General features: G+C 37.4%; 1 protein-coding gene across 13 annotated transcripts in view; it reads right to left on the reverse strand.

Moving 5' to 3' along the window:
• Positions 1–17,366, reverse strand: part of Erc2 (ELKS/RAB6-interacting/CAST family member 2) — a 1,000,708-nt gene that overhangs the window by 357,874 nt on the left and 625,468 nt on the right. For all 13 annotated transcript variants that reach the window (XR_010050129.1, XR_010050130.1, XM_063257298.1 and 10 more), the window contains one exon: positions 7,547–7,707. Coding sequence is in view for 11 of the 13 variants with exons in the window: in XM_063257298.1 (XP_063113368.1) it covers positions 7,547–7,707 (161 nt within the window). In the remaining 2 variants the exon portion in view is untranslated. The remainder of the gene's footprint in view (positions 1–7,546; positions 7,708–17,366) is intronic.

A 17,366-nucleotide genomic window follows, 5' to 3' on the forward strand; every position in this document is an offset into this window, starting at 1 on the left:
ATATGGTGGGTTTTTTTTGTTTTTGTTTTTGTTTTTGCCAAAAGACAGTTATGTCCCTTATTGTTTTAAGATAAGGAAACTAACTTCAAAGGTTTCTTCCAACTAGTTTTATTATTGCTTCTTGTCCCCCATAGTCCAAACTTCTGTACTGCTCTATGAGGCAGGCTAGAAGAAGCACCTATCTGCTCTGTTTCTACTAGTTAGTCAAACCTGCTCCCCTTAGTCCTAGACTTGAAATTCTCATGATGATATCTCAAGTTCTTCAATAGAAGTCTGCATTCCATGTTTAAGATCATGGGCTACGGACTTGTTCTGTTTTTGAATTCCAGGTATTGGAGCCGCATGTCTATAACCATAGAATGGGAGCAATCATACACCTACCTTGTAGGAGGCGGCAGCAATATGCATGTGAGGCACTTAGCCCATGTCTGTCACCCAAGAAGGGCTTAAAAAATGTTCACTGGTAGGCTAATCCCAGTACTAAGACCTGCATGCAATGAATATTCCCTATGTCTAGGCCAGTGTAATGCTCCAAAGACATTTTAATCACAAACAGCACATTCCTCCTGGTAGGGATGGTAAAGGACTCTCTGATACACAATTTAAGCATTTCAGTTCATTCCCTATCATAATTTGTGGAACACATCTCTGTTTGGCTCATATATTTCGTATCTAAAGAGTTACGGGGGTAAGGATATAAACAAAATACAGGAAAATTCCATTGTGGTCATACACGATTTTGATATTTGGCAGATGATTCTGCATTCAAATAGAGTTCCTCAAAGAAAAGATTAAAGAACAATGAACTAATCAACAATTATTAACTTTCATCTATGTTCCAGGTCATTTATTTAGTGAAATTATGGATATAATTCTACATTGCAAGGAGTTTTAGAGATCACCTTGTTTCTTTCTTCATTTAAGATGGAAATTCACCTGAAATAGGTAAGAGGGTCCCTATTATTATGAAGTTCTCTCACACTGAATGAAAGGTTTCTTCCCACAGCCCTGAGGCAGCACAAATCAATACACTTCTTTTCCTACATCCCACTCCCAGAAAAAGCATCTACCTTCTTGGCCTTCTCTAGACCTTGCTTGACCTTCTCTAGACATTGCTTACCATTTAAGAATATTTTCAGGTATCCCTCATCCCATTTATTCCTTACAGGACCCCTATGTTTTGCCAAGCATGGTATCTAGAAATCATCTCAAATATATGCTAGATACACATGTGTGTGATTGCATGTTTGTTAGGAATGACCTCTCTACAGGTGTAGTTGTGAAAAATTTTTAATGTTTTGTGATATAACATACTAGTTGACTTCATTTTTTTCTTTTATGAGAGACCAATTGCTCCCAATAACCTTTCCTTTTCTTCCTGTGGTACTTCACTCCTCAAATGTTCACTGGACATAATGATACTTACTAAAGGCTACATTTCCCTGTCTGTTTTGAAGTTAAGAGTGACTACATGATTTAAAACTATGGCCCCTTCTCTCACACTAGATCTGGCATCTTTAGAATATAAGCCCCACAAACAGGAGGAGTTCTGTTTGAAGTCCTTTCTGTTCACCTAAAACAATCCCTACATAGGTTGTTTGGGTTTAGATCAGTACTTGCACAAAACAGATGCTCAGCAACTATTTATTATATGAATTGTTAAATGGCTCAGATGTCAATGGATGGTATGTGTAACTCAAAGAACAGAGAGATTCCTTTCTTCTTCCTACTTTCTGCTACAACATGGATTATTAGAAAGTTGGAACTGAAGCAAAAGCCTTGCACCATAAGGTAGAAGCTCAATGCTAAGAATGGCACAGCATCCAGACAAGAATGTGGGTATCTGATTACTGCAGACCTATTTGAGTTTTGGAATATAGTTTCTGGAATATAGCTTTCTGTTTCTTGCACTTGAAATTAACTACAATATTCCACCAATCAAAAGTTATTCTTTATAATTAAGTTTTACTTACCTACTATAAGTTTGGTATGCAAATGTTTTGTCTTCTGCTATGACTCTAAGCCCTGATTTCAAGATTGAGAGGGCAGCAAAAATCATGAATGGTAAGCAATTGTGCACTCACATGACTACCTACGACTCAATTCAAATGGATTTTGAGTGAGTCACTGTTTGTCACATTTATTTGCTCCTTCTCTAGTCACTGCAGGTAACTTAAGTAGTTATAACAGTCTTCATCAGTGTTCTCAATAACTCATATATCTCTTAGAACTGAGCAAGAAGTAAATGGAATTAGAGTAGAACATTATAGGGCAAAGTACCTTAGTACAGAATATTTTTAAAACCAAATTAGTCAAAGTTTTTATAAATAAGACATTAGTTAATGAGAGATTTATGTTGCAGCAAAAGAAAAAATCATTGACTAAATTGCTATTAAAAGTAGGGTCAGTGTATACTCACTGTAGTGAATGTACCTAATATATTAATTATAACAATATATAATTGTAGTCTTTATGGCTTAACATCACTTTGTTTTAAATGCATAATCTCATTCAATTCCCATAACATCTCTGCAAAACAGTACAATTTTACTTGCTCCAACAACCGAATTTATCAATTTAAGTAACAGTTGCCTCCAAAATGCCTCTCCCAGTCTCCATTTATCCTGTGCAAATTGCCAGGCACTTAGGATTCCTCCCTAAAGAAATGTGATTTGTCTTTTCTCATGTTGGCATGAAGTACAGAACAAATTGATTTTATCATTTTCTGCACGGTGCCTCTCCTTTGAAGAGTACTTACCTAATGAGTGGCTCTCTCAGAAAGGATCCCAGATCAAAGGGCCCCAAAGGATAATGCCCTAGAATGAGCTGCTGCCTAGCCTCACTGTAAATGTCCTAAAATAACCCAGAGCATACAAAAGCTTGTGACACTATCTGGAGAAGATGTCTGGAATCCAATAATACCCAGTAAATTAAGATGAATTACATGATATGAGTTAAAAATGTAGAGGTCTGCTTAAAATTTTTATATAACATAAGCCCAGGAAATCACCTCAAAAAGTCTAAGGCATACATCAAATTCTGTAACTAGTAGGTAGTTATTTAAATCCTTATTATACTCAACATTGTATACTGAGTGAAAAATATCAGTTGAGTTGCCTGTCAGTCTGTCAAAAATGCACACAGATAGGTTGTAAGTACTGTATCTCATGGCCCTCAACCCCTTTAGCCACAGATATCAAATTCTCTTGCCGTAAGTTAAATAACACAGTTTTGGTTACTGGAATGTAAGCTCATTAACCAGTGTTAATAAAGCTAAACATATAGAATTATGTTCTTCCTATTTTTAATAAAATTCATTTTAAATACATACAGATTCAACAAAGATGAACCATTCACTGTGAGATTTTTTTTGAGTAAAGGAATAATTTTATACACAAAGAAAAGCAAGTGCTATAAATCTGTGAAAATAAATAAAGGAATAATTTTATATACAGAAAGCAAATATTATAAATCTGTGAAAATATATGCTTGGGAACGGTTCCTTTCAGTGTAGGAATAATGACAAGCAGTTGGAATACAAATAAATTAAAAGCAAACTGAAGAAGGAAAAATATTGTAGAAAAGAATTCAACATGCAATAAATTAAAAGTCTCTCCTTTAGAATGAACCTGGTTCCTAAAAGGGTTCCCAGATGATTGGAAGTGCTCCTACTGTCCCTGTCCTTCTCCATCCCAAATAACCAAAAGGACCCTTAACTTTAGAAATGGCTTTCTAAATGGAATTTCAAACCTCTTTACTCATATAAGAGGCTACACTTCCATCTATTTATTTGCTCATTCATTTCCTTCATTCATTTTACTAAATTTCAAGCTTGACAAGGTCAAGGATATTTTTTGCAAGAACAATGCCTATCACATAGTAGATACTTAGTGAATAGTTATAAATCGTTGACTAATTCATCTTTTTATTCCTTAAATGCATACTGGATCCTTACCACGTGACAGCCTCACAACATGTAATCTAAAGGGAAACAATACTGTAAGTAAAATAAAATCTCATAGGAAATCTAAATAAGAAGAATCTTACAAAATTTTCTCACCCTAAGTTCAATCTAAATTTAAGATAAGCAGTTCTCTGTCTACTGAAGAATGGCAAAGGAAAATATAGGTCAATGTAGCATATGTAGCAAGATAATGTTACACAAAACAAAGATAAAACTGAAATAGCCAGGAGCACTTACAGCTGTCAAAAGGTTGAACCAGAGAGATCCTTCTGTTGATGGAACAAGTCTATAACTGACTATAGTGGCAGCTGCACAAATCTATACAGTTGTGAAACTGCAATACACACACATGTGCACACACACACATGCACATGAGAAATCTGGGCAAGGTTAACAGACTATACCAAGTATCCATTTCCTAGCACAGTATCATTCTACAACTACACAAGATTTCAACAATGCCAAAATGAGTGAAGCTTATAAGAACATTCTCTGTACTATCTCTTGTAGTCTATGACTATATAAAACCAAATTAACAAAAAAATTAAACAGGAAAATGTTTATGACAGCATTTTTTGCATTAGCACATCATGGGGACTAAGATGTATATCTAATAATGGGTAAACTTATATGATAGTGTATTGAGTAACTGAAAACACTGTAATACATTTCTACATTTGTGACATGGAAGCTGTTTATATTAAAAAAGTAAAAAGAATGGGACTTACAAAATATGCAAGAACAATCTTTTATTTTTTTAAGAAAAAGTATCTGTAGAAGTATGCACCTAAAAACATCACGTCTACTTTCACATGTTATGGTCATGGGTGCCTTTTCTCCCAGTGCTTCTTCATGTTCCTCCTCTGAGAGTGATGAGATTATGTTGCCTTTCTCTTAACCTGGGCTTACCCTGTTACCCTCTAACACTAGATAGCCTCTCTCTTCCTTCTAGTGTTTGGAAACTGGTAGACCTCACTGAAGATACACTTACATGATGGGTGCCAGATGAATGATAAAAGAAGTCTTGGCAGAAAGTGAAAGTTACTATTAAAAATTATAATACAAATCTGGTTGTTCCCACTAACTTACTATATCTCACTATCATCTATTTACAAGGAGTATCAAGGAAGCATACATAAATTCTGCTCAAAAATTATGATCAATATAACCACCTGGCTGACTGGAACAGTTAAGAGGCTGATGAGGCTAGTGAGGGATCTCAGGCAGCACACTTACACTACACCTGTGTCCTCCATAGATCTAAGGAAGGAGTCTACAGGTTGGGCTTCTGGACCGGTTAACAATGAATAGGTCCACACTGAACTTAATGAAGCCAGGATTTGTTACTTTTACCAAAGGAATCAGCAGAGGAATTTTATTTTTATTTTACAGCGACAGCAGATTAAGCACTTCAGCAATACTGTGGCAATTCACCAAAAGAAGTCTTAGTTAGGTGCTATATGAAATCATGAAATGAAGTAGGAAAACATGCATATGGGAAAGGTTGATGTGTTTTAGAAAAAATAAATCAGAATTTTAGATAAATGGCACTCTTCACAAAGTTATTTAACAAGTGACATATTTTCATTGGCTGTTACAGTCATTTACACACATGTATCATTTTCTGTGTGCCAAGACCTCTGTGAATACCTCTTCCCATAACCACCCCATGCAAGTCATTTTAAGAGGAAACTGGAGGGTCAGTGATATAAATGGCATTTCCCAGAAGTCATGCATCTACCAAGTCTGACAACTCCCAACAGAGCATACCTCACCGTTCACTTGTTATCTCAAAATCTTAAAAGAACATGCTCTTGTGAGAAACAGGAAGTAACAGACGTTGCTTTATAAGGGTACAGTACATCACTTCAGGAGTTCAGGGGTAGCCTAGGAACAGCTGGAAAGCAGTGAGCACAACACACACATACATTCAACATACAAGCAGGCAGAAGTGTGACACGTGGATGAAAAAGCAACACTGATGGGATTAATGTACGTTTATTGTCAATAATGAATATGGTACTGAATATTGGTAATAAATTATTGATCAAGATTATAGTGCCATAGAAGCTGGAAATATTTTTCTTCTCAATAGCTACATAAAGTTCAATCTCCAGAATTCTATCAATTCATTCCTTCAACAGTTACTGGGTAACTCCTGCACACCAGGCACTGCTAAAATTTGCACAATTCTTGCTGTGACTCAGACAAATAAAAGTTGAAATTCACAAAAGCTCCATCAGAAAAATGAAGTAGTAGAAAGGAAGCATGAGGGAGATTTGGGTTTTAATCCTGGCCAGCCAACTTAAACAAATTATTTGAATCTCTGAGTCTCATTTCCATCACCTCTAAACTAAAAATAATAATATCTGTTTTTTATTATATCATGTTTTATTAGGAAAATTGCTAGTCTATATGTTTTAAAAACCCACTTATTCTTTGGTCTTAGAGAAACTGAGGCAATTGATGCATAAGAATTTTGTCATTATTAAATTCTTAAAAATAATTCATTCTGTATTTTCCATAATCTAATCTTTCTGGGTTTAATGTTAACCACGTGTAAGACTTGCTGAGCCACTATAAGGTCAGTCCTTTATACCTAGCCACCAATTTCAAAGCCTGTGTTGCAGGCTTAAGGTACAATAATTAGGCATGTTTCCCCTCCTGTTGAAGGAAGCAAGGTGGATTTAAATGAAATCTTAGTGATTGTTTCATTGTAAAACATACTGAACCTTGACTAGTTCTTTAGAAACAAATGCATCTCAACTGCTTATTACTAAAATATTTCAAAAATATTCCTATGTTTTTCCATGATAATACTATTTCACTGTGAGAGTAAAATAAGAGGTAACAAGAGGTAGATGTATGTGGGTATACCATAGGACTACAGGAAGAACTATTGCCAAACACCCAAACCCACTTTGTGGATTAAATAAAAGAAAGCAATTGGTTTCAATCCAATCTCCTTTGACTTACCCAAACTCTTCCCTCCTCCATGATGTGCGAGTGTGTTTGGGGGGATTTCAAATTTACTTTTATCAATATAGGAAATTGGAGTCCTGCTTTTTAAACAAAGAGATGCCAACCTTCAGACCAGGAAAGTCAATACAATGCTGGTATTGTACACAAGTGAAAAGTACATAATTACCAAAGTTACAGTTAAAGTTACTATTAGGAAATAACTCCTCAGAAAAATTTCCACTTTACTCTGAACAGTACTCAAGGCCTTTGTCTCCTGACTGATTCAAGACCTTTGCAAAAAAAAAAAAAAAAAGAGAGACCTTTTCAGTACATCTATGAATGCCAGGTCTATCCACAAAATGCAGACACACAAAGTCTTATGTTGGATATATATTTATAAAATAAGATGTGAAGAATGTGCAAATTGAAACGCCAAGGTTATAACTTAATAACTGAGAAACATGGTCTCAGAAATGACTAGATTGCTTGCTTCAACATCACATCTACTAGAAATGACTAGATAAATGTCAGCTTGATTATTTTTTCTCTGAGTGCTTTATGTACTCCTCTTCCCCTTTCCTACCCTTAAAGAAAGTTCAGGAAAGCAACATGGGTACTCACTTCATTTCCAGGATCTCCTCCAGCTGTTTCCTTCTCTCCACTCGAAGGTTGGCCAGGTGTGCTTCCTTTTCAGCCAGGGACTGCTGTGTGGAGGCAAGGCGTGCTTTGGTGGCGTCTAACTCCTGTCTGGTCTTCTCCAATGCATTCATCAGCTCCTCTATCTGAAAGGTACATGGGTCTCCATGTGTGATTTCACTCATGCACAGTGCCTTCTTTGCTAGCCTGTGTTCTGACAAATACAACGGAATCATATGTGTTCTTGAAAAGGGCACACAAAACTTTGAGCCCAGCTCTTTCTTTGTCACTGTCTAAAAATAAGTGTTTCAAACACAAGAAATGTCAAACATTTTCCAAGATCCACACTCAATTGGATTACCCCATAACCTTTACAGAAACTACTCAATGTATTTACTAGCAGTGGAGGTTGAGTGAATTGACCCAATTTCAACCTGTGTGTTTGGCAGAGAAAATCCCTGATACTTCCTCACAGTTAGAGAAAAGTGACACTCCAAATGCATTTTTCCTGGCACACTACACTTTTGTGTGTAGGCCCCAGAGTACTTTGACAGGAAGTTAATCAATGTGTTTCAGATTCATTCATGTTTTATCTGATCAAAGCCAGGTTTGGCCAAAGTTATGCGATGTTCATGGGGCTTCAGACACCCTTCTCACTGCACCTCCGTGACTCTCATTCAGGAAGCCAGATCTGGCCAAAGGTAAACAGAATTCCAGCCTCAAAAGGTTCACGTTTGGTTTTCCCTGAAGTTTGAGAGGGTTCTAAACTTGAAATAAATGACATGTAACTTTTATAGGGTGTTAATACACCATAGAAATAAGCCAGACTATCAAGTATACAGGGTTTTAGTCAGGTCCCAAAAAATTGAACCAGAGCCCCAAGGCAAGGCTTTATCCTCCCCAAATCACTGAGGTCTTTTAAAAGCCAACACACAACAAAAAGAGTTGGTGTTTATGATTTTGTTCCACAGACTTTCATGAAGAAAACTGGTAAAATCTCATCCCCTGCATAGGCTACATCCATCCTGATGATTCAAAATTCATGGTTCTAGGCAGTTTCTAGATTCCAGAGCTGATGTTGGGGTCTGTAAACCACCCTTTCCAGCTAAACTTTGCAGCACAGGCTCATCCATCACTAAAGCCAACAGAATATCTTTCACAATGTGTCAATGACATGTTAAGTTCCAATTCATAAGAATTTTCTGCACCACTGCTGCAGTTTTACATGGAATTTATTCAGAATAAGCATTATAATTCACATCCAAGGTAAATGACATGCTTTTAAGACTCAGAAAACCTCCCATTCTATGCTGATAAAAAGAGGAAATTTAATGACCATGAAATTTAAATCAAAGCTGAAACTAAAAACAGTTTTAAAAGCAAATAATATAAAAGATAAGCATATGAAAGTCACAGAACCACACCTGCTTAACTACAGAATAGCACTATTCTTTAATATTATAAATACAGAAAATTTAAAAGCAATCATAATTTAAGTTTCTCATGCAATTTTAAAGAATGTTATAAATATGGCTAGAAGCTCTTATACAAAGCAATACATTATGAGGTCAAGTCAGAATTTTGAGGGTTTTTTTTTTGTTTTGTTTTCTTGTTATATATAACTTCACAAAAGTATTGGAAAATATCATGGTTATTGTACAGACTAACTCATTCAATCTACCTGATCCTGCACATGGGATGGCCTCTTGATCCCATTTCCTGTCACAAATTACTTGTTATGTCAAACATTCTATTAACTTCAGAAAAGAGAGGGAAGTTTCAGAGATTCTCATCAGAGTTCTCTCTCATTAGCTGAAGGTCAACAGTCATTGAGCTACCCAACTGGCTGTACAGGCTCAGTTCACTCACCCCCAGACTGCTTGGTATAAACACAATGGACTTTCACGTTAACTCAACTTTAAAGAATTGTACATTAGGCTTAGAGTCACAACTTACAGTTGTTTCAGTAATAACCACCCAAAGAAACCTGGACACCTAGGAAATGTTTCACCTGGTGGAAATGCCATTGGTTCCACATCAGGCAATATCAGTATTATCAACACCTTGGAACCAGAATTTTGACACAGAGTTGTAGGCAAAGGCTTCCAAGTCTTTCCAATCCTGTGTCCCTGGACAGGAAGTATTATACACTCCAGAATACATGGGGACATTGATAGCTTTCAGAACTTCAGCTTCTACACAATGACTATTTTTTTCTCCTATGTTTAATGATTTCAAATTCTACAAACTGAAGCAATAGGAGCATTCAAAGCAAGAAGGAATGGGAGTATATATAGCTCAGTAGTAGAGCAGCTGCCTAGCATGTGCAAGGCACCAGGTCATATCCCTAGCACAACCAAAAACAAAGCAAGGAGTATTTTCCTCAGTGCGGTGCTTTTTAGGATGGTTTACAGTATTTCATTCCTCCTCAGGTACACATGATAGGATTACACTTTCCCTCTCCCTTTAGATTGGACATAGCTTTGGCCAATAAAATTCCTATCATTTCCAGGGAGAAGCATGTAAATGCTTGCACTCAACTCTAACTTCCCCATTTTTCTGCAATCGTGACTGTCACAGCAGTTTCAGATACTATTTTGATAATAAAGCCCAAGGCCAACCTATGTCACGTAAGCAAGATACTAATCTTTCCTGCATTTGCAAGGGGTTTTTACTTTCAGTAGAACCTGGCCCATCTTGACTGGCACACATCCAACCTCTTATCAGTGCTCTGAATCAAATTCCATCTCCTGTTGCCAGCCCCTCTCATCAAAAGGAAATCATTGGTCATTCTTTCTATCTCATGGAAAAGTTGCTAGTCTTGAAGACTACTGGTAATTCCCTCTTCCCAAATGTCAACGTACAGCATAAACACACCCACAAGCCTATCTGCTGCTTCACTGCAGTAATACTGTAACTGACTGTATTAAGGCAGCTTATGTTTTCGGAGCTAGCACATTAGAATCACAGTAGCATTTATATTCCTGAGACCAGTTCTTCACCATTCAGCTTCAGCTTCCTCATCACCGAATGGGGCCCATGCTGCTCTCCTATTAGCTCTGTGTGTGTACATTACGTGAGAGAATGCATCCCCTAAGAATTTCTTTTTCTAACTTGGTATTAAGAAAATAGTTTTTCTGATAAGAATAAAGTACATTTACTATAACAAATCTGAAAGCTGTAATATAAAGATTTTAAAACTTTCTTAAAGTTAATTTTAGTTAAGACCTCTAAAACTCTGTCACCTAGAAATAAACATCATAAACACTTTTAATAATTTCACCATCTCTCTATCTGTAGGTATACAATTGAGATATTATATACAAATATATACATACATAATTTTATAAACAACTAATATACCAGCAGCATTTTCTCTTAGTCATTACATAGTCTTTTTGAAGTGTAGTTTAAAGAACGATTGAAGCTCTTCCTAACCCCCATTTTTCTTAAAATTGATGCTATTCTTAGTGCTGTTATCTTAGTTCCTTCCTTGTTGCTGAGACAAAGCATTTAATACCCAAAGTTAAAGGAGGAAAGTGTTACAGAGTTTTTAGTTATAGTCAGCTGGCTCAAAAGGAGGGTGCAGTGCAGAGGGGCATGGCAGGGAAAAACAGGTGGAGCAGGCAGAGCAGCCAGCAGCAAGCCTTCCTTTCCTTTTTATTCCATTTTGACAACAAGCCCATTGGCTGGTGCCGCCCACATCCAGGGTCTGCCTTCCCATTATCCATACCCAAAACTGCATAAAACCAATCAGTGGACTACTTTAGTTATCACACACCCTGAATTCATATTCACTCACCCTATATCCAGTCAGCTTCCAGAAGTCCCACCTATGAGTGCTGGAGGCATTGGGAAGATATCCAAATACAAGCCACAACAGTTACGGTCTAAATGCTTTTGTCCTCACACAATTCTTATAGAAATCTGAACCCCAAAGATGATAGGGATTCGGTTGTGAGGGCAGAAAAATCATAATAGGATCAGTGCCTTAACAAAAGAAGTCCAAGAAAATTTATTTCTCCTTGCATCATGTGAGCACAATGCAAGAAATCAGCAATCCACAACCCTCTTGCTGGTGCCTTGGTTTTGGACTTCCCAGCCACCAGAACAGTAAGAAATAAATTTCAGTTGTTTATAAACCACTCAGTACATAGCATTTTGTAATAACAGTCCAAAAGGACTATGACACTTAGGAAACTATTTTCCTTGTTCTTTGGCACGTTTCTCATCTCCCTGCAATCCGTATCTGTGTCCTTCATCTGTGACTATGTCCTAGATACATCTCTAATGTGCACAGACCCTCAGGAAGTGGACTGGGGTCTGTCTCCACAGCTCTTACCTCCATGTGACTGCCTCCCCAACTCTATCTACTTGGTGCACTTGGCCTCTGCTATATGTGCCTACTGATCATTTCCATCTGAATGTCTCCACATCACTTCAAATTGGGAAAACCAAAAGTCAATCGCCAATCCATGTGCACCTTACTGAAAACAACATAATGTACCTTTACCCACTCCACCAACCTGTTATGCTAACACAGCCACCATTTTGGTCCAACAACCTGAATTTTCCCAGTCATTCATGTTTAAGTCACTAACTTATCTCTTATTTCTTAAACAGAATGAAAAAACCACAATGTTAGCTGCATGTAATGGTGCGTACTTGTAATCTTTCTCAGGGAATCACTGCAATTGTGACTTGAAGTCATGAATGTGAAGCTCTTAATACAGAAACTGACAAATATGAAAATAATACAAAAGGTAGCATGAAATAGTGGTTAGAAACATAATTGTAGGAGCTAGACTACCACTTACCAGCTGTGTAAATCTGAGTGAGTGACGAAATTTTTTAGCCTCAAGTTCCTTAAATGCAAAGTGTTGATGATAACAGAACTCAGCTCAGATTTTTATAAGGCTTAAGTAGGTTAACAAGCATAAAGCTGTGAGAACAATGCCTAGTACCTGGTGCCACATAAATATCAGCTCTTATTAGCACAGTTCCTAGTCAAAATTTAATGTAATGTTTGGTTGCTACTGAATTCAAAATTTTGACTACACGCAGATATGCATGCACAAATGTTCTCTGTCTCTGTCTGTCTCTGTCTCTCGGTAGGTCTCTCTCTCTCTCTCTCTCTCTCTCTCTCTCTCTCTCTCTCTCTCTCTCTCTCTCTCCTATGCTGCCCTACTGTGCTACCCTACACTCCCTTCTTTGCTTGTCAAAACTGCCCAGGATTCAAGACTCAGTGTACAGCTGGTCTGTTGCATCTCTTGAACTGACAATAGACTAGAACTTTGGAAGCATTCAGAACTAGGTCAAGTTTTCATTCCACCTAAAAGATCTCTGTGACCAAAGCTTAAACTTTGCTGCACATTAGAATTACTTTAAGGAGGCTTTAAAAATCATGATACCCTGATCATGTCCCTTCCAAATGAATAAAAGTATTTGAGGCAGTCATATTTCATTAAAGAAACAGGTGAGCTGGGTATGATGGTGTATGTCTATCATCCCAACATTCAGGAGGCTAAAGCAGGAGAAGCATTATGAGTTTGAGCCTAGCCTAGACGACATAGTGAAATTCTGTCCCTAAAAAACAAAAACAAAAACAAACAAAAAGAAACTATCCAGGTCATTCCAAAGTGCAGCCAAGCCAGGGAGCCATGTTATCAGGCTCTAATACATAGAGTGTGGACAAAAGCTCTCACACAGGGTAGGTGTAAGCACAAAGTGAGACCTCACATGTAAAGTACCCAGCCCTCCCTGCCAAACCCCTGTGAGTGTTCAATGCAGAGCAGTTCCTAGCCATGCTAGCTCCACCCATGTTACCTGCCTGTCTATGCCTGCTGTGAGCAAACGTAAGTTTTTATAACCTGAATTATGTTTCTATCTTTGTTGGAAGACCCTTTAGCATCTGACACAATAGGGCTATAAATAGTCAGTAAACGCTTATACAACAGACAAGACAGGAATATGAAGACATGGTTCTGAAATTCTCTCCTCAGACTCAGTGCAGTGATGGGTGAAGTGCAAGTCCAAATCTGATGCTTTTCTACCGTGCACCACCTGGACCCTCACCATCCTTACCAAATACCCTTCAAAGTTCTTGACCTGGTTTTCCACAAGCATCATTTTCTTTGCCATAGAAGCAAGGAGGCTAACTAAAGCTCTTGAAAGGATAGGGAACTAAGACTCACTGCCATCCTCATGGCTGCCAGGAGCACCCAGGAACCCATAGCCTTTATATAGTATAATAAAAATGTGCAGGTTCTTCCCTGGAGCAGTATAGTGTTGTCTTGCATGCTTCATTCACTGCCTTAGAGCCCAGAAGGGGCACATATTCTTTGCTTCATCCTGCCGTGGCATTGGACATCTCCCAGGCCCAAGACACTCTGCCACATACTGGACACATTTCCAACCTCGGAAGAGGTCTGACATGACAAGGAATCTCAGGACGAAACACAATTACTGAACCTAATTGTGACTTTTAAAAAAATAAGGTACTCAGTGATATACAAAGTTACAACAGCAGTCATTCCTATTCTAGGCCTTGGGGCTGACTTAACAGGTAAAAAGGAGTAAAGAGTAAGGTGAGGCCCTCCGTCCTGCTCTTTACTGAAATGCCACTTAGAATCACAATGATTATAACCAGTAAACAGGGAGCAGGCAGTATATCACACCATTTGGCATCATTTAACACAGCATATGCCTTTTTTAGAAGCATATCTATCAGTAATTCAATAGACAATAATATTTCCTGAGGAAAAGGATTATGAAAAGTTTTAATTACTTTATTCCTAGTGAAAACAAGATTCATAGCCACCTCAAAAGTCTTCCAGAATACTAAAAATGTTCCATTTAAAATAATTTCATAAAAGCTCCCCAAACATGAACCAGGCAAGAATTGTGATCCTCTATCTAGAAAACTTAAGACTGCATTTTAAAATAACTTTGGTTTGGTGTTATATAGCTATAACCCAACAATTAAAGGTTTCTTCAAACTAGACATTGATTTGGCCTCACCGATTTTAAACAAAAAATTATCTTAAGTACCGTGTGACAGTTTTTTACTGTTTTAGTCATTTATGTTGCTGATCATAAAATCTCTTTTAAAATGGTTAATGTACCAAGCCTATTCAAGTATTTGAATAATTCATATCTTTGCACACTCTAAGAATAATGAAGCCATCGAGTGGATTTCTGAAGAATCTAGTGTTTACATACAAGTCCAGAGGAACTTGGACCTTTTAAAGTGAACAATGGAGCCTTAAAACAATAAAAAGACCTGTTTAAGACCTTAAATCATTAACATGTGTCACCTAAACCTGCACATGCATGTGTGTTGTTTAACTAAATATTTGAGAACCAGTTTGTCCCTCAGTTATCTGCCAAGAGTGCCTTTCCAAGTTTTGCAGGTCCTTCTATGACATGTCGCAGCTTTAAAGAGGTTGCTTAGAGTGAGATGTGTTTAAATATTTTGCTGAAAAAGATCTTTCCCCTTAAAATTATGCCAGTTTTATATTAATGATTTGGAATTTTTAAAGTTACAGCTTAAAATCATACCAGCTGTTCTGTATTGGGCTTTACCAACCACCATGTTTTTCTTTGTTGGTTCTGTTCTAAGGGCAAGAAGATAGTAGTTTTCATTTTGCACTAGCACGCTGAGCCAGTGAAATCCCTGTGTCCCAGGTCAGAGCAAATCCACAATGTGAATTGGTCTCATAGGACCAGCTAGACTGGACCCACTCTGCTCCAAGTTCAGAAAGTCATTCTGACATCAGAAGGTGAAGATAAACACCTCTACCCTCCCACCTCAGCAGCAGCAACTTCTCAGTGATGCTGTAAGTCAAAGCATCTGTTAAAAATGAAGACTATTAATCTTATTTTTCCAATTACTCTTATCTGACATTTCTAGTCTTCTTTTCTCCCTCCCCTCCACTGCCATAGAGTGACACCTCTTAGAAAAGGTTAAAACTGAAAATCTCCAGATTGTTCTTTGCCTGGTCCTGCCCATCCTCAAAATTACATTTGTGATTGTTTTCTCCTCATTGATGTGTAAGAATCTCAGAGCTTTGCTAGACTATGTAGCCTCTAATTCTACTATAGGAAAATACCCACCACAAAACTGTTTGGGCTCAAGCTCTGATTGCTACCCTCTCTCAGGTCAATTAATGAAGTTCCACATCATAAAAAAAGATACATGGAGAACGTATGTGCAAAAAGACATACATCTGACTTAACAGATCCCATCAAATCAAAGTGTGCCCAAATGTGTAACTGTCTCTCCCAAATGCCTTGAATACCCCTCAATTCAGATGGCTCTCAGCTGGCTAACCCTCTGTGACAGAAGGATGTGTGGGAGTGTTTCTGGGTATGTGTGGTGTAGATAAGTCTTGAACAGCTAGGAGGTTTTCTGTGTTCTAAGGTGTCATAGTTCCACATGGTGACAGATTTGGCTTTGCCCCTAAGCAGACTTCAGACATTCATCAGGAGCAATGAAGGGAATAGAGGACAGTGAAGAGTGTGAGTACTGAAGCCTGATAGCTCACGCTCTAATTAGACCCAACCACACAGAGGTTGTAAGATGTGGGGAAAGGCATTTCTGTGTATATCATCTTCTCTCTCTGTAGTGTGTGGACAATAACTGTAGCTGCTGGATCCTTGTGAGAGCCACCTGAGCTATGCGGTCACCTGCAGATGTTGCCAGGCCAAGGGTCAAGATTTAAAGGCTTGTATTTAGGAGAAGATGAATAAATACAACAAATGATTGAAATCCCATTTTAAAAAACATTTTTAGAAATGTGCATTGTATTTTCAACTTTTTCTTATTTTTAAAACAAATAAATACATACCTTCCAAAGAAATGAGTTAAATTATGGAGTATGTGTAAAAATGTTGCAAAGAAAATAGATATTAAATTACAGCCCCCTAGTTATTGAGATGTTTCTCAGATGTTACAAATTAAGTATAAAGATTTAATATTAAATAAAAATGGCCATCAAGTGTTAAGTGAGAAAAAAAAGGTTACAAATAATAAGTACAATACAATTCTAACTATGCCTGGAGTTTTAATGCATATTTTATAGAAAAAATCTAAAAGGAAATCCATCAAATTATTTATACAAGTTGTTTCTACTCTAAAGGATTTCATATAATCTTTTAGTGTTTCTTATACTTATTTCCACGCACATACATTATTGGTACAAACCAGTGTAACTTCAAATAATTTCAAATGAGGAAGGTCTGTGTAGAAGGAAATACTTCTATTTCTATGGAAAAATTATTTCCTGATAGATCATAATTTCCAAGGAAGGAAGGAATGTATACCTGGAGAACAGAACAGGGCCTCCTGGTGGCAGTTAGGGGAACAACTACCTCCAGCCCAAAACAACCTTAAGGTAGCTACACTTCTTTGCAAGAATAGCTGGCCCTGCAACGCCCCTAAATTATTGCTGATTATGTGACAGTGACTCTGAAGCTGTCAACAGAAATTCCTGCCACTTCCACCTTGCCCTACAATGCATATGCATGCTGCTTATTTCACTTTTTACCTAATAAAGTTCCTGCATGTTTTGCATGTCCAGTGTGGGCTTTGGTTTGTATGTTTTATGTTTGTACTTATTTAACATTACTGATTTTATCACTTTGTTTCTGCAATACTCAAAATAAGTGGCTATATCCTAGAAAGTCAGAATCATTTGTTGATGTTAATTGGCCATGTTATCTCCAAAGTTCATTTATTCCCACTCAAGGGATCAAGGTGGTATTCTCAAACTAACCTACTTTCTTATGATACATTTGTAAGTAC

This window comes from Cavia porcellus, unplaced genomic scaffold, assembly GCF_034190915.1.
Source record: "Cavia porcellus strain 051 isolate PalLab524CR breed Dunkin Hartley unplaced genomic scaffold, mCavPor4.1 scaffold_10, whole genome shotgun sequence".
Classification (NCBI taxonomy): domain Eukaryota; kingdom Metazoa; phylum Chordata; class Mammalia; order Rodentia; family Caviidae; genus Cavia; species Cavia porcellus.